The following is a 23,279-nucleotide window of genomic DNA, read 5'->3' as shown; positions in this document are numbered from 1 at the left end:
CCCCTACTTCCTATCACTGGCCAGGGCGGCAAAGGCGCCCCCAGGGCCGCCTTTGCTCTGCCCCCCAGCTCTTAGCTCCCCCCTGGGTATCCGATCACTGTCAGTGGCAGGGGGCTTCTTCCTGCTTTCCCTTTCGCCTCCCTGCATTGTGCCTACATATGCAAATTAGCCGCCATCTTGTTGGCAGTTAATTTGCATATAGTCCTGATTAGCCAATGAAAACGGTATCGCCGTATGCCAATTACCATTTTTCTCTTTTATTAGTGTAGATAACACTGTTGGTGGATAAGGCACAAAGGCATAGTATTAATCCTTATCAGGCCAACAGGAACATGACTAATTGATTCTGTGGCACTAAAAATTAAAGTGGAGGCCAAAAATGTCATGTCTCTTTAAGTCACTGACATTTAAAAATCACTCCAGCCTGGCCGCCTGGCTCAGTGGTTGAGCATCAACCTATGAACTAGGAGGTCATGGTTCGATTCCTGGTGAGGACACATGGCCAGGCTGTGGGCTCGATCCCGTGTGAGGCACGCAGGAGGCACCCGACCAGAGATTCTCTCTCACCACTGGTGTTTTATTTTTTCTCTTTCTCCCTCTCCCTTCCTCTCTTAAATCAATAAAAATATATTTTAAAAAATCACTGCAAACCTTGCATGGTAAAATGGAGGTCCTTTTCGATACAGTACTGCAAAGAGAAAGAAAGAAAATGTATAACCATGTGAAATAAAAATCTTACTTTATTACTTAAGTTTTTTTCTGCTCCACAGAGATATAAACACCCAATTATCTGTATGTGGGTAATCTGCAATATGCTCTGTAGTCTATTTTTAAAATCCAAACTGTTTTTCCCCCTGGAATGAAATGCAATTAGTAAAGCAAATCTGTTGCCAAGACCCTAACACCCTCCTCCCATCCCCACCTCATAAATGAATTCTAAAGTCAAGTAAAAGTGATTTTTATCTTGCTGTTTGTTTTATACTCTCTGGAGTGAGCCCTTGAAAGTGTATTAAGAATGTGAAATTTATATAAAGTAAATAAACATTTTTATTTCTTAAATATTTTATTGATTTCAGAGAGAGGAAGGGAGAGAAACATCAATGATGAGAATCATTGATCAGCTGCCTCCTGCATGCCGCTGGTGAGGATTGATCCCGAAACTTGGGCATGTGCCCTGACCAGGAATCAAATCCTGAGCTCCCGGTTCATGGGTTGATCTCAACTACTGAACCACACAGGCCAGGTGTGGATGCACATTTTCTTATTGGTGTCAAATCAATGTAATTCGAAGTGTCTGAGCTAATGTGGCCAGGACTGACTTAGGTGCTGGTGCTAGATATGAACAAGGCTCATGCCTATTTTTAAGAAATTCAAAGTCAAGTGGGGAAAAGAAATCACAAAACCATACACACCACTGAGAGATCGGTCTGCCCTACGACAGCAGTGCCCCCTCCCATGCGTGAGGGCATGCTCCAAGATGCCAGTGGATGCCTGAAACCAAGCCCCTATATATATGTTTTTTCTTATACATACATACCTGTATTAAAGTTTAATGTACAAATCAGGCACAGTCAGAGATTAATGAGAATAATTAATAATAAAATAGAACCATTATAATGGCTTTGGGCCATTATTAAGGTAAAGTAAGTGTTACTTGAACATGAGCACTGTGATACCCCAACGGCTGATCTGACAGCTACCAAGTGACTAATGGGTGGGGATCATCTACAGCGTGGGGACGTGGAGACGTGGAGACGCTGGACAAAGGGATGATTCATGTCTTGGGCGGGATGGAGTGGGACAGCAAGGGACTTCATCATGCTACTCAGAATGATGCACAATTTAAAACTTATGAATTATTTCTAGAATTTTCCATTTAATATTTTCAGACGGACATTGACCACATGTAACTGAAATTGAGAAAAGCGAAAGGTTGGATAACAGGGGACCACTGGTAATTCAGTGTGTGGAGGTCAGGAGCTACTGCTGAAAGCATGGGGCCAGGGACTCTGCCCCGAGGTCCTGGAACTGCAGGGAGCCCTTCGGAGGGAGGCACAGCCTGTGGCAGGGAGGCGAACACCACACCTCACAGGGCAGAAAGATTAAAGGAGACGAGAGCAGGAAAGCACCGAGGCAAGCTTTGGTCAAAGGAGCCAGCACCACGGGAGCTTCTGGGTGGGAATGTAAAGACTCCCCCAGGGCCCCCGTGGCTTCCAGTCTCTTTTTCACCACTGGGTGAGCAAGGTCAACTGGCCGCGCAGCTGCACTTGATTTGAGATCCCTATCACTTGTTCCAAATACTGCTCCTGGAATGAAATTTGATTGACAAGATTTATTCAAGGAAGAGTTTCCCTGATAAGATGTGAATTTCATAACGGCCCTTTGTCATGAGTCATTAGCTCTGTAAGCAGAAACAACTGTTAGAAGAATGTCCTGGCTTTAACCCGGGCTGGCAGTTCTGAGGTACATGTGATTAGGTCACTAGCCTTCAAAACTAAAATAATATTGTTAAAAACCAGGCACTGAGCAGCTGTGCCTGGAGAAGGGGTAAAGCTTAGGAAGCGTTCCTCCCATCCCAGGCTAGCACTGCTGGTGAACCCTTGCTAAAGCAGGAACTGGGAAGACACCCTTCGTGCGGCTGCTGGGCCAGAGGCCTGGTCTCACATTAATTATACAAGCGGCTCCAAGTGCATGATAGGCCCCAGCTGTGGCAAAGGCCTCCGGGGAGTTGGGAAATAGCAGTTGATTTATTTATTTTCTTTTCTTTTTAGAAAATCCGCCTGCTTGTCCATTCTTTCATTCATCCTTATAAGGCAGTTTATTTTTAAATTAGGAAAGTTCTTGCCCGGCCGGTGTGGCCCAGTGGCTGTGTCGATCAATGAACTAGGAGGTCAAGGTTTGATTCCCAAGACAGGGCACATGACCAGGTTTCAGGCTCGATCCCCAGAAGGGGGCGTGCAGGAGACAGCCGATCAAGGATTCTCTCTTATCATTGATGTTTCTATCTCTCCCTTCCTCTCTCTGAAATCAATTAAAAAAAAAAAAGATGTTGTTTTACAAAGCAGGTATTGTTACCCATGTTATATGAAGAGCAAACGAAAGCTTGGAGAGATGAAGAAACTTGCGTAGAGCCAGCTGTGACCCAAAAGAGTGCTCTTTCCATCACCCCATGCCACCTCTTAATGCATCACTGTAGCTTTATCCACTGGAAAATTCTACTCAAATTTCACCCATAAATTGAGAAAGTTGGAGAAGACCTGCCAAGCATTTGCACTGAGTGACTATTCTTTTCTTTTTCTTTTTTTAAAATCCTCACCCAAAGATATGTTTTTATTGATTTAAGAGCGAGAGGAAGGGAATGGAGGGAGAAAGAAAAACATCGATGGAAGAGAGAAACTTCGATCAGTTGCCTCCTGTACCCACCCTGACCAGAGATCAACCCTGTGACCTTTCAGTGTATGGGATGATGCTCCAATCAACTGAGCCACACAGGCCAGGGCCTGAGTGGCTATTCTTACAGGAACATGAAAAGGAGAACAGGGCAAGAAGCCAATGAAGAAAAATGAAACGAGCACATCACTTATTTAAGCAACGTGACCTGTAGCCAACACAATGATCTGGAAACCTAGTGAACTAATCTCAAGCTCATTCTGAACATTTGTGCGGTAACTGAGTTAGGATATTTGTATCTGAAATCCAGGCATGGAAGAAACAAACCATTTATCTTAGCGATACGGGTGATTCCTAATCTTTATTTTAAATTGTTGGCCCCCTTTGAGAATTTCATGAAAGCTACAGACTCTTGACCCAGAAAAACACACCAATCTATAAACACTATATTTTGAGTAAAATTTCAGGAGGTACCTTCCAGCTCCTGAAGACCATCATCTGAGTCTAGGTTAAGCACACTCAACATTAGAGCACTTAAAGATTTAAAAGACTGAACTGGCTTCCTTTGGGGACTTACAAGGCTCAAAAGCATATGGGACAAGTAGCTGACAGAGCTCAAAAGGCCTCAAGAGGCCTCTGAGAAGGCCTCTCCAATATCTGGCCTATCTTCCCAATATCTCAAGTGGGCTTACTTAATGTGTCCAAAACATTAAGCCAAATACCTAGGCATTATCCCTGATTCCTCTCTTACCCACAAATCTCACATCCATTCCATGTGCAGGGCTGGCTGGGCTCAGCTTCCCTAACTAAGTCACTCTGCTTCCATGTTTGCTCTCCTGCAGTCTTTTAGTAAGAGACGAGAAAGAGGATCCTGTTATATTAAGTCATTAAACTTAAGTCACTCAGTTGATCTAAATCTCCTAAGACGTCCAGTCAGCAGAGTAACATCCGAAGTCTGCCAGGCCCTAGGTGAGCCGGCCCCAGCCTACACTCACTCTCCCCTGGACCTCTAAGTTCGGGACACGGTCTTCCTGTGGTTCCTGCCGCGCTAGTTCCTGCCTCCGGGCCTTTTCGCTTGCTGTTCACTGTACCTAGCACGTTCTTCCCCAAACTCTCAAGGGAACTGCTCTCACTGTGGCCACATATTTTCAGAGTGCTTTCCTGACCCCTTTACCAGCTCCCTTGACTCTGCTCTATTTTCCTACAATACTTACAGCACCTGCAAATGCATTATGTGTTTGTTTGCTTGTTTGTCTCCCCCTCCAAAAAGTAAGTTGTCCCATGAAGGCAGCTTTGTGCTTGTCTTGTTCATGCCTGTGTTCTTGGCCCACAGGAGACCTTCAGCCACTCTCTGCTGAATGAAGTGCTTACATGGCTCAGACTCCTCACTTCAAGTGAAGATCAGTGGAGGAAGACCTATGTAGAAGTTTCTCAGAGTCCGGGCTCCAACATTAAAAGCCCAGCTCTGTAAGTTACTGGCCCTGAACACTGTTAGGGGCAAATGACCATTCCCCCAAAACTGCAGTCTCCTTCTCAGAAAAATGAGGTTAACAGTACCCATTTCCCAGGACCGCTGTAAGCATTACATGAGCTAATGAATGCAAAACACTCATTGCAATGCTTGGCGTGTACTGAATGATTAGTCAATGAGAGCTGTAGTTATTATTATAATGATTATTCTCATGTGCCAGATGAGGCAACTGTGGCCCAGAGGACAAGGGACTGCCCTATGTAACATGACCACATGGCTAATGAAAGGTGAGGGTCGGGAGATGGGGGTGCTGTAGATTATAGAGCAGACAAGAGGAGAAACCTGACTTGGGTCTGCAAGCTTCTACTTCTGGGCTTTTCTCCTAGATTGCCCTTTCACTCACTCTGAATATACCCTAAACCCAATCCAAATATCCAGTATTCTTATTTAAGCCAGAAGGAAGAACCTCTTAGACAAGATGAGCAACAGCACATATAATCAAATCTGATTTTCATCCTAGGATCTGATGCAAACCCTGGCTCTCACACCTACCAAGCCACAAATTACTTACGTAGGTCTGTTCCGTACTTAAGTCCCACTTTGGGTACCCAGCCCTTGCTCCGGAAGTAATGGTATGCCATGTAGGTAGTCCTGAATGTGGGCTGAACTGCCGTGAAAACTTTCCAGAGTTTCATGATCGTTAAAGGCTCCTAAAGTTATTGAACAAAAAATAGGCATTATTATGTATTTACTCACTCATCATTCATCCAGTGAATCAACATGTGTAAGTGTGAAGCTGGAGCAGTGAATAAAACAAACATGGTACCACCCTGGCCGATGTGGCCAAATGGGTAGAGCGTCAGCCCGAACACCAAAGAGTCAAGGTTCGATTCCCAGTCAAGGGCACATACCTGGGTTGCAGGTTCGTTCCCCAGTCCCAGTTGGGGGGCATGCGAGAGGCAACCAATTGATGTGCCTCCCTCACACTGATGTCTCTCTCTCCCTTTCCCCCTACCGCTCTCGCTAAAAACCAATGGAAAAAATATCTTTTGAGGATTAACAACAAACATGGTACCCAGAACAGAGGGACTTAACTAGAAGAGCTAGACATGTGCTGTCCAATGAGGTGCCTGAACTGAGATGTGTTGCAAATATAAAATACACACAAAATTTCAAAAGCTTAGTATAAAAACAACTACCTCCATAATTTTGGACATGTTGGGTTACATAAACTATGTATTATAAATTAATTTCACCTTAAAAAAACACTTTTTAATGTGGCTACCAGAAAATTTTAGATTATATACATGGCTCCTGTCTGAGGCTGCCCTGAAACAGTGACATCTGAGTGAAAGGGGGTGGTGGCGGCTGGGGAAGAACATTCCAGGCAGAGGAACGAGTACATTTGAACTGGGGACTCAAATGTAACAAGTCCACAGGCAGCACGTTCCAAAAGACCCTAAAGAGCAGCTACTATATGTCAGGCCATGCTCCGAAAAGCCACAAATAATTTTGTAAAAGCTTTAGAAGAATGCTCCATTTAGTTTTTGAAACTAGAGAATTTGTTATCTGATAGCACAAATTAATAATCCACTACTTATAAGAGAACGCTGTTTCTAATGTAGGACTGGAAGAGACCGAGAATGTTCGGTTCAGAGAACACTCTGATGTATCAATACAAAAAAAATACAACAATGAAAACCAGGTAAGTTTGGGAAGTTTTCTGCTTCATTTCAGTGCTTAGTAAAATGGTCAATTCTTCAGTTGGTTTAAGGTTCAGTCACTCGAAAAGATTTGCTCAGTTGGCTCAGAGGAAGATTTTAATACCATAAGTATGAGTTAGAGTCGTGGTTTTTCTTTTACTTTTTTGGAGTTAGTTGTTCCTAAGGTGGAAGCTCCATATGTGTGTGGCCTTCAAATCCCACTGCGAGGAAACACTCAACCCCTCCTCTGAGGAGCAACTCTTGTAGAGCAGGCTGAACTTCCAGTTGGATAGCCCACCATGTTTCAGATGTTGAGGGTTCTATATAGCAGTGGGAATGTTCTGACAAATTTCAGCTGAGGCCCAAGAGAGGAGGCAGGGTGGGCTAAGAATGGCCACCATCTGGGAAAATGAGTCACCCATCAGCCAGACACCCATTTTCAAACCCATGGAATACTCGTGAAAAAGATTTATATAATTAGAATCTGATGAGTGATAAAATTATGTACTTCCAAGAACAGAATGAAATATGCTTTCTCTAGTTTATTTACTGTTCTGCTTACATTTTTCTTTTTAATTTAAATTTCATTTGAATCAGTTTGAATATGTATTATAATCCCATGGATCAGAATTCAAAAAGTACAAAAAGTGAACAGTGGAGCCCTGGCCAGTGTGGCTCAGGTGGTTGGGTGTTGTCCCGTGCACTGAAAGATTAATGGTTCAATTCCCGTTCAGAGCACATGCCTGGGTTGCAGGTTGGTCCCCGGCAGGGGGCATGCAGGTGGCAGCTGACTGATGTTTTCTCCCACATCAATGTTTCTCTCTTTCTACCTCTCCTTCCTCTCTCTATAAAAATCAATAAAAAGCTATTCTTGCCCTCACTGGTTTGGCTCAGTGGACAGAGCGTCAGCCTGCGGACTCAAGGGTCCCAGGTTCGATTCCAGTCAAGGGCATGTACCTTGGTTGTGGACACATCCTCAGTAGCGAGTGTGCAGGAGGCAGCTGATAAATGTTTCTCTCTCATCGATGTTTCTAACTCTCTATCCCTGTCCCTTCCTCTCTGTAAAAAAATCAATATAAAATATATTAAAAAGACAAACAAACAAAAAAATAAAACTCTATTCTTAAAAAAAAAAAGTGTACAAGGGAAAGTCTCTCTCCCATACGTGTACTCAGCACTCCACTTCCTTTACTAGAAGGCAAGCAATGGTATCAACTTCTTATGGGATGACAATCTAAGGGAAGCAGGCTGCTGTACAAAATCATGTGCTTTGGAGCTACCCTGACCTTGGGTGAATTATTTAATTTCTCTGAGCTTCAGTCACCTTATCTATAAAATTCTTACCAGATGGATTAGAAATATTGTATGTAAAGCACCTAACACACAGCCTGAAGTAGTGCTAAACACTGGTAGCTTTTACTTTTGTTGCTAATTCTGTAGTACTGTCCTGACACAGATTTCCTGGTCATTATGTAAGATATTGCTTTTCTCCTTCCTAACCTCTGGGAATAAAATTCAATCTGAAAGGGTCAAAGCTGGCAATAGTTCCAAATCAGGACCCAAAGCTGAACTTTGAGAAGAAGTCACTTCCTATTTTATTTAGTGAAATTACTACAACCTACTTTTAATATCAAGAGAGTTTAAAGTGGATTACATATAAATAAAACAACTTACCTTTCCAGAGTAAACACTTAGACATCCCAGAGCATAGACCAGGAAGAAGGCCTAAAACAGGGCAAGCAGAAAATGCTCATTAGAAACTATTTCACACTGCTGAGAAATTATTTTACAGGTTGATTTGTTTTCACCTCAAATACAAATTAATGTTCTGAATCTTCATCAAAATGGTCACATATTTTTAACAGAAATGGTTCATATAATCTTCAAATGTTAAAAAAAAATCTAAGAAAATATGAATGTCCCAAACTGGTTTAAAATAAGTGAAAAATGCCCATTCTTGCCACCTTTACTCAACATCATACTAGAAGTCCTAGCCAGAGCAATTAGGCAAGAGAAAGAAATGAAAGACACCTAAATTGGGAAAGAAGAGGTAAAACTCACTACATACAGATCACATGATCTAATATATAGAAAACTCTAAAGAATCCACCAAAAAACTATTAAAACTAATAAATAAATTCAGCAAAGTTCTAAGTTATAAAATACATAGAAAGAAATCTATTGAGTTTCTATACATTAATAAAGAACTATCAGAAAGAAATGAAAAAAAAATAAACCATAAACAATCCCGTTTACAATTGCATAGAAAAGAATAAAATATCTAGGAATAAATTCAACCAAGGAGGTGACTTGGTAATGGTTGATAGCTATAATCCACATAACAATGCTTCTTGGAATTCTCATTAATTTTTAAAATAATAAAATGGCTTGAGAACTACTACTTTAGTTTTACTCAGATCCAAATCTAGAGATTCTCTGAAGATGGTGGTTTCATAGTCCCAATCATCATGGTCCACACACCACATCCTGCCTGGACTTCTGCCAAGGCCTCTCTCTTCTTCCTTAACCCCTTACAGTCCACTCTCCACAGGAGCTAGAGCCATCTTCTCAAAACATGATGACTGGCCAGCCAGTGTGGCTCAGTGGTTGAGCACTGACCTATGAATCAGGAGATTATGGTTTGATTCCCAGTCAGGGCACATGGTTTCGGGTTCAATCCCCCACTGGGGCGTGCAGGAAGCAGCCAATCAAGGATTTTTTCTCATCATTGATCTCTCTCTCTCTCTCTCTCTCTCTCTCTCTCTCTCTCTCTCTCCCTTCCTTAAAAAAAACAAAAAACAAAAAACAGCAAAGCAAAAAAAAAAAGTGAAGATGTGGCCCCCATGACTAAAACCCTCCAAAGGGCTTTATTGTATTCTTTTGTTTGTTTGTTTGTTTTGTTAATCCTCACCCAATGATATATTTTCCATTGATTTTTTAGAGAGTGGAAGTGGGGAGGGGAAAAGGAGGGAGAGACACTGATGTGAGAAAGACACATCAATCGTGCACATGCCTCCACTGGGGCCCAGAACAAACCTGCAACCGAGTACGTGTGTGCTCTTGACTTTGACCGGAATTGAACCTGCGGGACAACGCTCTAGCCACTGCGCAACATCAGCCAGGGCCTTTATTGCATTCCTGCTTCCCACCATCTGCAGCAGCTCTATGTCTGACCACCAGTCTCTCCAGCCGTCTTGGCTTCACTTGTACCCTAAACACACTAAGCTCATTTCTGCCTCTGTAATTGCTATTTCCACATTTGGCATAAACTACCCCAGACTCAAAGGTCACTTCTCAGAGGTCTTCCCCAACCACACGGTTTAAGTAACCCCCATATTAACTGTCTTCTTCAAAAGAGCACTTATTTTTATCTGTAAATATCCTTCTTATGTGTGTCTCTACAAGTAGAATGCAAATTCTGTGAGAGCAGAAAGGTCTAGAAAGGGGTCTAGTACACTCTGGGTGCTCAATGCCTGTGCTGGAAGAATACAGAAACAGGTCCCTGGATCCTGTCCTTGGTTTAGGCCTAGAGCCACCTAGAGCAGGCCAGGCCCTCAGCTCCTTCTCCAGAGCGCTCAGTGTGGACACTTATAGTTCTCCTTTCAGCTACTGGTGACAGCCTTCCCAGGAGTCCTCAACCTTATTCTGATCTTTTTCCTTCCATGGCCCCATACTTATTAATACAAAATACTTCTTTCTCTCAGATGGACACCAACAACGGCCTAAAGGTGCATGGAAAAGACAAAGTTGGTTCCTCAAACAGCCACGTCCTTCTGCCCCTTTCATTTTCTCACTTCTTGGTTCAGAATGGTGTAACAGGAAGAATGAGCTTTGAGATATGACGGATCTGGGATGGAATCTCATTAATGGCCAGGGCTTTGGAGATCTCACTTAAACTATACTACCTCACCTATAAAATAGGAATAATAATGCCTTCTTAAAGTTTTAATGAGATTAAATCTCATAACAATTTAAAAAGCTATGCAAACACCTAACTGCTCAATTCATTTTAGTTTCCCTTCCTTTCTAAAAATCATTCAGATATTGTAGGCTGGACAAGTTCCATCTAATTTTTGCCCAGCAGCAAACATACATTTCCCTAAGAACTGATGAAACCAATGCCTCATTTTAATCAGCCTAAAATGGCTTTCATGAGTCAATGCAAACTGCTCTCACTTATTATAGATGGAGAGGATCTCATTTCAGTTGAGTTCGTTTTATTTAGAAGTAAGTCATCAGTACACTGGGGAGATCTGGGGAGACTGGCAATAATATCCCTTGAGATCTCATGGATAAGTTTTTTCTTTGACAATACTAATAAGATAGGATGAGTTTAACAATTATTATTTTTTTTAATTAAATCTTTATTGTTCAGATTATTACATTTGTTCCTCTCCCCCCCCCCCCATAACTCCCCTCCTCCCAGTTCCCACCCCACCCTCCGCCCTCACTCCCCACCCACTGTCCTCATCCATAGGTGCACAATTTTTGTCCAGTCTCTTCCCGCATCTCCCACACCCCTTTCCCCCCCAAGAATAGTCAGTCCATTCCCTTTCTATGTCCCTGATTCTATTATAATCACCAGTTCATTCTGTTCATCAGATTATTTATTCACTTGATTCTTAGATTCACTTGTTGATAGATGCATATTTGTTGTTCATAATTTGTATCTTTACCTTTTTCTTGCTCTTCCTCTTCTTTTTTTTTTTTTTTTTTTTTTTTTTTTAATATATTTTATTGAATTTTCACAGAGAGGAAGGGAGAGAGATAGAGAGTTAGAAACATCGATGAGAGAGGAACATCGACCAGCTGCCTCCTGCACATCTCCCACTGGGGAAGTGCCCGCAACCAAGGTACATGCCCTTGACCGGAATCGAACCTGGGACCTTTCAGTCCGCAGGCCGATGCTCTATCCGCTGAGCCAAACCGGTTTTGGCGCTCTTCCTCTTCTTAAAGGATACCTTTCAGCATTTCATATAATCCTGGTTTGGTGGTGATGAACTCCTTTAGCTTTTCCTTATCTGTGAAGCTCTTTATCTGACCTTCAATTCTGAATGATAGCTTTGCTGGATAAAGTAATCTTGGTTGTAGGTTCTTGCTGTTCATCACTTTGAATATTTCTTGCCACTCCCTTCTGGCCTGCAAAGTTTCTGTTGAGAAATCAGCTGACAGTCGTATGGGTATTCCCTTGTAGGTAACTGACTTTCTTTCTCTTGCTGCTCTTAAGAGTCTCTCTTTGTCTTTTGCTCTTGGCATTTTAATTATGATGTGTCTTGGTATGGTCCTCTTTGGATTCCTTTTGTTTGGGGTTCTCTGTGCTTCTTGGACCTGTAAGTCTATTTCTTTCACCAGGTGGGGGAAGTTTTCTGTCATTATTTCTTCAAATAGGTTTTCAATATCTTGCTCTCTCTCATCTTCTGGCACCCCTATAATTCTGATGTTGGTACACTTGAAGCTGTCCCAGAGGCTCCTTACACTATCTTCGTATTTTCGGATTCTTTTTTCATTTTGCTTTTCCGGTTGGGTGTTTTTTGCTTCTTCGCATTTCAAATCTTTGACTTGATTCTTGCGCTCCTCTGGTCTGCTGTTGGGAGTCTGTATAGTATTCTTTATTTCAGTCGGTGTATGCTTAATTTCTAGTTGGTTCTTTATCACAACATCGAGGGTCTCATTAGATTTCTCGAGGGTCTCATTAAGTTTATCGGTGGCTTCTAGACAGTTCTTGAGAGACCTTAAAAGTGTGGTTCTGAACTCTATATCTTCCATTGACAATTTTGTCCTGTTTCTTTGTCTCTGCATTTTGTTATGCTTTCTTGGTGCACCCCCTAGTGGTCTTTGTGCGCAGTCTTGTAGTTAAGCCTTGATTGTTGTAGCTAATACCAGGGGGGATTTGACCTCCAGGCCAAGTGGCTGTGAGAATCAGCTGTGTCTGCAGTGAGAGAACTTCTGTCCTCTAGGGAGGTGCTAATCTGGCGTTTGCCTGAGGCTATCCGGCAAATGCCTCTGTGCAGGGCTTGGGCTGGGCGGGTGGGTCGCACGGGATCAACAGGGTGGGCCGGAGAGAGTAGTTATGGCTGCTCTCAGTCCTGTCCCCAGGGGCTCTGCCTCTCTGAGTCCCAGCAACCGCTGCAAACCTCGGAGAGAAAACTGCACTTGCTCCGACCGAAGCCAGACAGTTCGCTTCTCCCATTTGAGTCAGGGTCCCCAAAGACTCGCCCGGATCTGGAGCTCAGAGTCTGGGACTCCCTCCTGATTGAAAACGCCAACCGCGCCCTCAGCCACCAGCCCGTTCTGCATGCACTCCGCACCTCAGTATTTGACTTCAGCACTGCGCCTCCTCTGAGTGTCGGAATGCGTTTCTCTTTCCTCCTAGTTGTAGGACTTCCACTCAGCCAGCGTTCCTGTGGTTCTGGGTGATGTCCGTTCTGTCTTTTAGTTTCACTTTTGAAGTAGTTGTTCGAGGCAGCAAACTCCGGCGTTAACCTATGCCGCCATCTTGGTTCTCTTAACAATTATTTTAACGTTACATATAACAGCAAAAGAGCTCTCCGTAACAGATCTCTGAGAAGCAGATCTCTAAGTCAGCTGTGGTATTACCATTCTCAATCCCTAAAAAGAACTGCTTTGTTCACCACAGCAGGGCTGCTGGTGTTCCTGACAGACATTTACGGAAATACATTAAACAGTGCAAGTGGCATGCCAAACACGGGTGATTCTCTCAACGGCAACCTGCCAAACAGGACTGAGAAGCAGAACCAGGCTTAATTGCGTGCTCCCTGAAAACTCCTGCAACACGTTTCTGGAATGTTCTCAGGAGCCAAGCAGCTTCCAAGAATGCAGAGCAGTCTTATGGACTATCCCCTCTTCCTCTTGCCTTTCGTCAGGGAGTGTTTGGGAGGAGGCTTTTGTCATTCAAAGCATCAACTGGTCACCCACCTGGAACAGTAAGGTTGAACCCCAGTTTCTACACCTGATATTCTCTCCAGCCTCCTGATGCCGCCTACCAGAGCCGAGAAGGTCTTCATGGCCTCAGCCCTCCAGTCCACACTCCTCCTGATGCCAGCTCTGGTCCCTGCCACTCCCCTACATCACTGCCTGTAATTCCCCGGTGCCACCACGACCAGGTCAGAACCCTACTCATAGATATGCCTACCACAATCTAGCCCTCCTGCACTGTGCTTTCACTTCCGGGACTGAGCTGCATAAAGAGCCCATGCTGTCCCGTGTCCGTCTGGCAATCCCCTATTCATCCTTTAACATGTGCAGATATCACCAACTCTGTAAAATCTTTCCAGCTAGCACGTGTCCCTTTGGACTCCACCAGTTTCTGTGCAAATTCCACACCTTGTAGACATCCATTTAACAAATAATTATTAAGCACTTAATGGATGACAGGCATTGGGTACAAGGACACAAGAGGAGCAACACTGGGACAATACTTACATATCACGCTGTACTTATTGCATAGAATTGTAATTACCATGGAGCTACCTCTAGGACCAGAGCAATATTCTATGTACTTCTGTATTATTAGTACTAAGCCCAGTGCCTGACACAAAGTAAATACCCAGTGAATATTTTTGTAAAATATTGATTGCCCATACCTGAAACTGAAGAGAAAGAAAACACATAGAGAATAAATACATACAGAACAAGTGCTATGTTATTCAGAGATCTCATTTAAAAATGAACAATTTTCTTATACATTTCCCAGATTCATATTTGTTGGATTCATACTGTTAAAAAATAAATTTTTATTAATGTGATACTGTATACCAACTATACTTAAATTAAAAAAAATACTGATTGTGCCCTGGCTCGTGAGTCTGCTGGTTGGAGTGTCATCCTGTGCACCAAAGGGTCTTGGGTTCAATCCCCAGTCAGGGCACATATGGGAGACAAATGATCGATGTTTCTCTCTTTCTCCCTTCCTCTCGCTCTCAAACCAATAAAAACATATCCTTGGGTGAGGATTTAAAGAAAACTGATTGTGAAAGAAAGTGCCAGTTAGCTACTAAATAGCTTTTACAACTAACTTAATAATGATGATAATAAGAATAGCAGGCACCAACACTTACTGAGCATTTACTATATACCAGGCACTGTGTTGAACCCATTACAGGCATAATTTAATTTCCAGACCATCTTATAAATAAGGTGTTATATAACCCTCATTTTAGAGAAGAAAGCTGAGACCCAGAGGTCAAGCACCTATCCACAGTGCTGTCCAATACTGTAGCCATTAGCCACATGTGGCTGTGATTATTTTAGTTTTTCCTTTTTATGTTTTTTTATTATTTACATATTTATTTATTTATTTTAATCCTCACCTGAGGATTTTTTCCATTGCTTTTATTTTATTTTATATATATACACACACTAGAGGCCCAGTGCACGAATTCGTGCATGGGTGGTGGTGGTGGGGGGGGAGGGGGTCCCTTGGCCTGGCTGGCGATCCAGGCCTATTGGGGGGCCAGCTGGCCTGGGGGGATAGGCTGTGGGAGGTTGGTCAGCCAGGGGGTTTGAGGGGGGAGCGGGGCCACAGAAGGTTGGCTGGCCAGGGGGAGGGGCTGTGGGAGGTTGGCTGTGGGAGCGCACTGACCACCAGGGGTCAGCTCCTGCATTGAGCGTCTGCCCCCTTGTGGTCAGTTCGTGTCGTAGTGACTGGTTGACCGGTCGTTTGGTTGTAACTGTCGCTTAGGCTTTTATGTATATAGATATATTTTAATTTATATTTATTGTTGAAAGTATTACAGAAGTCCCCCTTTTTCCCTCCATTGATCCCCTCTACCCAGATCTCACTCCCTCCCCAGGTCCATTGCTTTTAGACAGAGTGGAAAGGAGAGGGAGAGGGAGAGGGAGACAAAGACTCTGAGAGAGAGAGAGAGAGGGAGGGAGAAACATCAATGAGAGAGAGATATACTGATTGGTTGCCTCCTGCACATGCCCTGACCAGGGTCGGGAAATGAACCTGCAACCCAGGTATGTGCCCTTGACTGGGAATCGAACCTGAGACCCTTCAATGCGCAGGCCAATGCTCTAACCAATGAGCTTACTAACACGGCTGCTGTGTTCTAAATGTAGTTGGCACAACTGAGAAACAGAATTCTGAATTCTGTTCAGTTTTAATTAGTTTAAATTAAATAGCCACACGCAGCTAGTGGCTATTGTATATTCAACAGTAGACTAAGCTGTCTCATTTGTAAAATGAGATGAAGTAATAATTCCAAACATCCCTTCCTGCTCTGAAAGTCTGTTTTTTGTATCACTGGCTTCTCTGCAAGGGAGGACGTGCAGACCAGGAGATCAAGAGGCTACAGAGACACAATTACTTCTCTGTGCACACATCTATGAAATCACCCATGTGGATGCATTTAACAAGCACTTCTTGCCACCTAGATACATGCCAAGAACTGTGCTAGGCGCTGCAGAAGCTATCCAAGACCGGCAGGAGCGCTCCTGGAGAGAGGCACACCCATGGACATGAGACTGAAGAAGAGGTGCTACCCTGAAGGGCAGAAAGGACATGTCTGTGTACAGTACAAATGTAAGCATAAAAAGGATTGGCACTAACCGGTTTGGCTCAGTAGACAGAGTGTCAGCCTGTGGACTGAAGGGTCCCAGGTTTGATTCCAGTCAAGGGTACATGCCTGGGTTGTGGGCTCGATCCCCAGTGCAGGAGGCAGCCGATCAATGATTCTCTTTCATCATTGATGTTTCTATCTCTCTCTCCTCCCTTCCTCTCTGAAATCAATAAAAATATATTAAAAAAAAAAAAAGGAAGGACTGAATGTCATGTGAACACAGGCTAGAGGAATTCCAAATCACAGGAAAAACATGATGGAGTTGTTAGAAAGCCACTTTTTAAGTCAACTTTTGAGAAAGCAGCTATTGTCTTAAAGGGAGCGTGTATTGGGAATTCGCAGAAGGGAATACCCAGAGTTACTGAATCACATACAGAATTGCATTTGGAGGCAGACTCTATAATCTACAGTGTTGCCCAGTCCCAGAGACCAGTAGCTGGAAAGAAAACAGGCTGGCACATACCTCCTCTAGGCTGAGCTGCAAATACTCAAAGATCCTGTATGGATTTCTTCTGCAGATTAGTCTCTTCTTTTGTGCCGACTGAAGAGAAAGAAAGATAATACATACAGAACAAATGGAAGCACTACATTTTACACGAAGGATACTGCATTTTAAAATGAACAACTTTCTTATAAATTTCCCAGATTCACAATTGTTGGATCCATACTATTAAAATTAACTTTTTATTACTTATGTGGAAAAGTTTTGCTTCTCTACTTTAACATTTTATTTCCTTTCTTTGTGCCTCATGAGTATTTCCCGTAGTGATCATTTTGTTGGTTGATTTTATGTGCTGCTTTTTTCATTGTACCTCGTAAGCATGTGCCTAGGTTCTTAATGAGCCATAAACCTCACTCGAAAGGCTAGCTAATATTTCTTCAAGTGGGTGTTCCACATACTCCTTAACGATTAGATTGTTTCTCATTTGACCATTACAGATAATTCTAGGGCAGCTCTGACAGCGTCCCCTAAGGAAGGCCTGTTAACCTGCTTCCCGTGCTTCCCCGGTGACGGCCGGCTTCCACACTTGAGACCCACCCCTCGGCTGTACTCAAGACTATGTGCAGGCACCACTGCATTTCTCTTTCTCCCTAACAAGGGAGGATTATTGGACCTGCTTTCATTTATTAAAAAGCTAAGTTATTCACAAACTTTAAGGTTTTAGTTGAAACAGCCCTCACAACTACTGAGGCACCAGGGCAGGACCCAGTGCCCGCTGGCTCTGTTGGAGCGTCTGCAGTGTGGTGTCCTGACCGCCTCTCACATCAGCTGGGTGCTTAATATGGTACTGCTACCAGTTCCAAGTAAGGGATGTCCAATTAGCCAACACCTCCTATTGGCCAGAAGCAAATGGCTTTGGAAGAAGTGATTTATTTTCTTCTACTTACTTTCTCACGTGGGGCATCTTCCTTCTCGTTCCCATCACACACGACTTCCTCCACCAGCACGTACTCATCATCAGGTCCGCTCTCTCTGGCACAGAGGAGACCCGCTCGCTGGCTGCTGTCCTGACTGCCACACTGGGAGAGAACACCTTTTTGGCTACAATGGGCTTGGGACAGAGGCACAGTGACCTCTAATAAGTGTTCATCCAAGCCGTCTGCAGGTAGTGGGTCATGCCCAGGGCCTTCCTGCAGGCAGTCTGATGGCTTGCTGGGATTCTCCATATCACCTGACTTTTTCAAGTCTCCATTCATCACAGAAAGTTCCTTTCTATCTGCGGTGGCTTCTATTTTGGAAACCATTTCAGAGTTCAGCTCATCATGCAATGGAACGTCTTCATTCTGTTCTATGCAAGGATGCTCAAGTGGTTTTGTGTAATCTTCAAGGATTCTGTGCACTGTACTCTCATCCTTCCCCTGTCTTCGCATGAGCTTTGTGGCCCATTCTACACTACGACGATACCTGCAAAACAGAAACAGTGTTAGCAACAACACTTGAATTTTAGAATTAAAAAAACAGACAAAAAACAAAAACAAAAACCACCCCCCCCCCCCGCCCACACACAAAAAGACAACAGAACATGTAAAAAAGATGAGAAGGTAGGAAGCCAAAATATTTACAGTGGTTTTTCTCAATGGTGGGCTACAGGTAAATGTTTTCTTTATACTTTTCTGCATCCTCTAACTGTTCTACAATGAACATGTATTACTTTTGTTTGCTTTTATTATAAAGCTTCACTTAGCTTGCTGAATTAAAAAGAATTACCTCAGTTTAGCAAAGTATGACAATTTGTGTAATTTAAAACTGGTGGACCAAATGATTTTGGTAAATATAGAGAGAAAATGGCCACCCTTTGTCAGAATTTGTTCTGTATTATTTTCAATTTTTAGGTATTGCATTTTCAGATATATCTTCCATTCATAACATAAAGAGCCTTTGTCTAGTATTGGAAAGCAAAAATGAACATTTCAATATTTTTCACAGTACCTCCTAATAGCTCCACTGCACATGGAAAAAAATGATTACGATTAAGTACATACAGCCAAGCATCCTAACAGAAAAGGCCCCTTCTTCCATAATAATTTTTAAACTATATTTTAATGAGAAAATACGTGCTTAGTTTCTTAAACTTGAAGGCAAGCCCTGAACACCTCCCGGTTACAGAATTTAGAGCAAGACAACAGGGCTCTGCTCTGCTGACTGTCGGCATCTAACGATGCTGCTGGGATGGTGCATGGAACGTGAGACCATGCCACGTGTGGGAAATCTGGTCGGTGGAAGGCCAAAGACTCCATGAAACTCAAGCATTCTGGCCTCTACCTACAGTGATTAGTGTAAAAAGCACCCAAGAGGACACATGGCTTGTGAGAAGTCAGATGTAATTTTAGTCTTCACCTTGAGTATTTTGTCTGCATAGGGATGTCTGACTCTGTCATAGCTTATAAACTGCTACACCCCACACACAGTTAAACAAGGGAGGCGGCTTCTGCAGTATTTGAAAAAGAGATCTGTGGCTGCTTAATCCTAATTCATCAGAAGAATCTCCAAACTGTCCACATCCTGTTTATTCTTCATGGGGATGAACATGCATTCCTATATATTGGGAAGAGTCTCTTAGATTTAAAAATTAAAACCTGGCAAGGCTACTCTAACACTGAAAAAACAGGATGATGCAGCGATGACATGCATGGACTCTGGCTTGCACATTTTATGGTCAGCCCTGATTCTGTCACTTATAACTGTGTGACAAAGCCAATTACTTCACTTCTCTCTGCTTCAGTTTTTCCACCCATAAGATGGGGAAAATGGTATTACTGCCTCAGAAGGATCATGTTATGTACTACTTTTTATACTCGGGGCAAAAAAATGTAGCTGCCCATACAACAGCGAGATGTCTTTCATCTGTATGAAAAGTATGGTCACTGGTGCATGCAGGGAAAACTTTCACCTGAGAGATCTAAAAAGAATCTCTGCTCTTCATATCACTTAAAGCATTGGTTTGATGCTTTTATGGGTCCATAAATCTTCATTTGAACACAAATTTGTGTGTCAATGTATATTTTTCTGGGGAAGGGTTCCACTTTTATCAAATTCCTTGACTCAAAATATACGAAAGAACCACAGAATGAAAGATTCAACAGTTCCCCGCTTTGAGCAGAAGATCTGGAATAGAGAGAGAAGCACACACAAAAAAAGTGGCCAAGGCAGATGTGAGTGCAAACTCTCACTCCATCATGGTCTTGCACTAGTTACGTACCTTCCTAAGGTTCAGTTCTTCTGTGAACCAGGGGTAACAGTACTTCCCTCACGGGGTTGTTGCAAGGATTAAAGGAGACAAGACGTGTGAAGTGCTCAGGATATTGCAAGTGCTCAATAAATATGTGTTCCTATAATGATTGTGGGGTTTTTAGGGAGACGTGAAAAATAAAAACATTTTGACTCAATATGTATCACACTGAGATGCAAATGACATCTTAATGAATGGAAATGTACACCTTAATTAGCTGCTCTTCGAGGGCAGAGGCAGTCCTGTGGGGACAAGCATTGCACATCGCACTCTGCAGTTGGCACTTCCAGGATTCTCAGCTAAGCCACTAGCACCTCCAGCCTCTTTTTGCTTTTCTGACAAATGCCAGAATCATGCCTGCATTTCTGTCTCAGAATGACCTCAGATGTTCATTTCTGAAAGCGCAAATGAGACAGTGGCTATCAAAGTAAGGAGAAGAAAGCCTCGAAGTAAGACTGATGATGAAAACAGCCAGATGCACAGATGACTAAGACATATGGCATATGGGTCATAGAACAGGTGTCCTCCAATTGGCTGGCAATGCCTTCAAAAGCCAAATCCTACTGCAATTAACCCCAAACACTGCTGCAGAAACGGCAGGAAAAGAAAAGCGAAAGTCAGAAAGGGGAGGGCGGCAGAAGGAAAAGGTGTCAGCGGCTCTGATTAGAAACGGTAATGAGACTGATGAAAAGCAGGCCCATTTTAGGGCAGCAACACAGATGGTGCCACTTGAACACGCCTCAGCTGCTCGTGTTTCTATGCCTTGAGCACACCTCTTCCATTTCCATCGAGTGCCCTCCTCTACCATCTTATTGCTTAATGCCCCTTTATCACTGGGAGTTCATAGCAAACTGGTTTTGAGTCCATCTGCTTAGGTCCAAGTACTGGCCTTGAGCAAGTTTAACTTCCTCTGGTTCTGTTTCCTCACCTGTCAGAGACAGAAAACTACAGGACCTACCTCACGGGGGGATGGAAGGACTTACGGAGACAACCCATAAACATGTTATTAGCATGTACCTAGCACAAGGGACATACTAAGAAATGCCAGCATACAAAACTGTATTATTCTCATTATGGTCAATTCCTTTAGGCTCTGGAGCTGGACTTTCTGGCTTAATCTCATGTAATCTTGGGCAAGGTAACTGCAGATTCCCATGTACGGGACGGGAACGACTCCTCCTACCTGAGAGGCTTCTTAAGAAGATGAACTGGGATGATACAGGTATATAGACCAGTAACTGGCACTGTTGGAGCAACCAGAGCCCATTGGCCATAATGATGAGGACGGAGATGTTGGCCACAACCAGAAGCTAACATGAGGCGTGGGAGGATCCTCCCCCAGAGCCGTCTGAGGGAGCACAGCCCTACGTGCCTTGATTTTGGATTTCTGGCCTCCAGATCTGTGAGAATAAATTTCTGTTCTTCTAAGCCACTCAAGTTTGTGGTACTTTGTTATGGCAGCCCTAGGGAACTAATACAAGGATTAATAACATTCTTGGAATATTACTCTGCAGAGGTTACAAGGGATAACCCTCAGGTAGGCGACATTCAGAAACTTACATATTCAAACTGGCTTGATGTCACCTCATCTTTATTGCCAGCCCAATCAGCATACAGCTGAGGGGCAGGCTTCTCTTCTGTTTCTTGGTCTCAGTGTTGGTTGCAGCAACCTGCCTATAGGCAGCCCTTTGGGGATGCGGGTTCTGCCAGGTTCTTAGCTGGCCCCTCCCACACTCTGGGGCCCTACCCTTATGCCCAGCCCGCAGTGTTAGCCAAAGCAGCCACTGAGATCTCCCTGGTGTCACTGCCTCCCAGACACTCATCTGGCCACGGGGTTACTGGGCATGTAAACAAAAGAGGCTATCAGATCCTGTCGAACATGCAGAAGCAAGATGAGAAATCACTGTGGGTTGTGTGGTTTTAAAGGCTTCCTAGAGGAGTTGCAACTCGAGCTGCTCCTCAGGGATGATGAGGATTTAGATCAGTGATGGCAAACCTATGACACGCATGTCAGAGGTGACACGCGAACGCATTTTTTTGGTTGATTTTTCTTTGTTAAATGGCATTTAAAGATATAAAACAAATATCAAAAAATAAATCTTTGTTTTACTATGGTTGCAAATATCAAAAAATTTCTATATGTGACACGGCACCAGAGTTAAGTTAGGGTTTTTCAAAATGCTGACACGCCAAGCTCAAAGGGTGCGCCATCACTGATTTAGATGGACTAACGTAAGTCAACAAGATCCTAGCAAGGCAACACTAAGTGTTGGGGCTGCCAAGAGGAACCGACATGGTCCCTGCTCTCCAAGAACTGACATTCTAAGTCTTGGTGTGCGACAAACCGTACAGTGAGGGGCCCCAAAGCAGACTCCATGGGAGCTGGAGGAATGACCCCCAACTCAGCGGAGGGAAGGGTGGTGGTGAGGAGAGGAGCTGAGAGAGCGACCAGTGGGCTACGCGTGGAGCTGTGTGCCTGTCTGCAGGGTGAGGGAGAAGTGTACAGGGAACAGCGTGAACAAAGCCCAGGGGAAGGAGTCGCCCTACGAGTGGGCGAGGAAGAGCCTGGGTGAAAGCCTCTTCCTCTAACCCTGCACGTGTAGAGCGAGGGAAGGGGTCAGGGCGTGTATGCCCACACAGCACAGGAAGCCCGTTCTAAACGTAGGTCTAAGCACCGTAGCTCTTAAAGACGTACACATCACAGGGCAGTTCTTCCTATTCTGCAAGGAGTTCAACTGGCAAGGGATTTGGTTTAGGATTATTTTTAAAAATAAACAGTACATTTAAAATATTATTTGATTCACATTAAATTCAGACACATTTCAAAGACTATTCCAAAAAAAAAAAAAAAAAAAAAAAAGAAAGGCATGAACTACCACATCAGAAAAGGTTTCCTAAAAATAGACCCGATTTAAGCCATAATTTTGACCAAGGCTGCAGTTCACCATGACTTACTTCTTTGATGTGATTATAGGCATATTTGTCTTCATATCTGTAACAACAAAGAAACAAAGACGTTCTATTAATTCAGACAAATTTTCCTTAAGGAGAAAAAACACTGAAAACCTAGTAAACACTAAGAACATTCCAACATCCCAACATCCACAAAATCACACACCTAAAAGGCTGGCTGTCCAACCAGCAATGGCAAACATGTGCTTTACAGGCCATCACTCCCTGCACTCAAACCCCTGGCAGGCGCAGCTGACCAATCAGTGCTCTTGCTGGGCTCAGATGTGACCTCGGAATCCTTCTCAACTCAACACTGCAGCTAAGCAGGATGGCATGCAGAGGAATCCTTCCTGCCACCTCTGAATGCTCATGCTCTCAAGTTTCAGAGGAGAATACAGAGACCCTAAAGCTGTACACTTTAGCCTCAATGCCCCGTGCTACATAAGCA

At 43.5% G+C, this 23,279-nt stretch overlaps 1 protein-coding gene across 8 annotated transcripts in view; it reads right to left on the bottom strand.

Moving 5' to 3' along the window:
• TSEN2 (tRNA splicing endonuclease subunit 2) overlaps window positions 1-23,279 on the bottom strand; it is a 50,441-nt gene that overhangs the window by 13,854 nt on the left and 13,308 nt on the right. For 7 of the 8 annotated variants that reach the window (XR_004971515.1, XR_004971516.1, XM_036332217.1 and 4 more), the window contains 6 exons: window positions 22,835-22,871; window positions 17,538-18,054; window positions 16,612-16,689; window positions 8,239-8,289; window positions 5,433-5,571; window positions 652-688 (listed from right to left, as the gene is read on the bottom strand). Coding sequence is in view for 6 of the 8 variants with exons in the window: in XM_036332217.1 (XP_036188110.1) it covers window positions 652-688; window positions 5,433-5,571; window positions 8,239-8,289; window positions 16,612-16,689; window positions 17,538-18,054; window positions 22,835-22,871 (859 nt within the window). In the remaining 2 variants the exon portion in view is untranslated. The remainder of the gene's footprint in view (window positions 1-651; window positions 689-5,432; window positions 5,572-8,238; window positions 8,290-16,611; window positions 16,690-17,537; window positions 18,055-22,834; window positions 22,872-23,279) is intronic. The other variant, XM_036332221.1, reaches the window with a different exon arrangement.

Source organism: Myotis myotis, unplaced genomic scaffold (genome assembly GCF_014108235.1).
Source record: "Myotis myotis isolate mMyoMyo1 unplaced genomic scaffold, mMyoMyo1.p scaffold_m19_p_13, whole genome shotgun sequence".
Classification (NCBI taxonomy): Eukaryota; Metazoa; Chordata; class Mammalia; order Chiroptera; family Vespertilionidae; genus Myotis; species Myotis myotis.
Note: the sequence above shows the minus strand (reverse complement) of the source record. Positions and strands in the feature narration are given on the sequence as shown.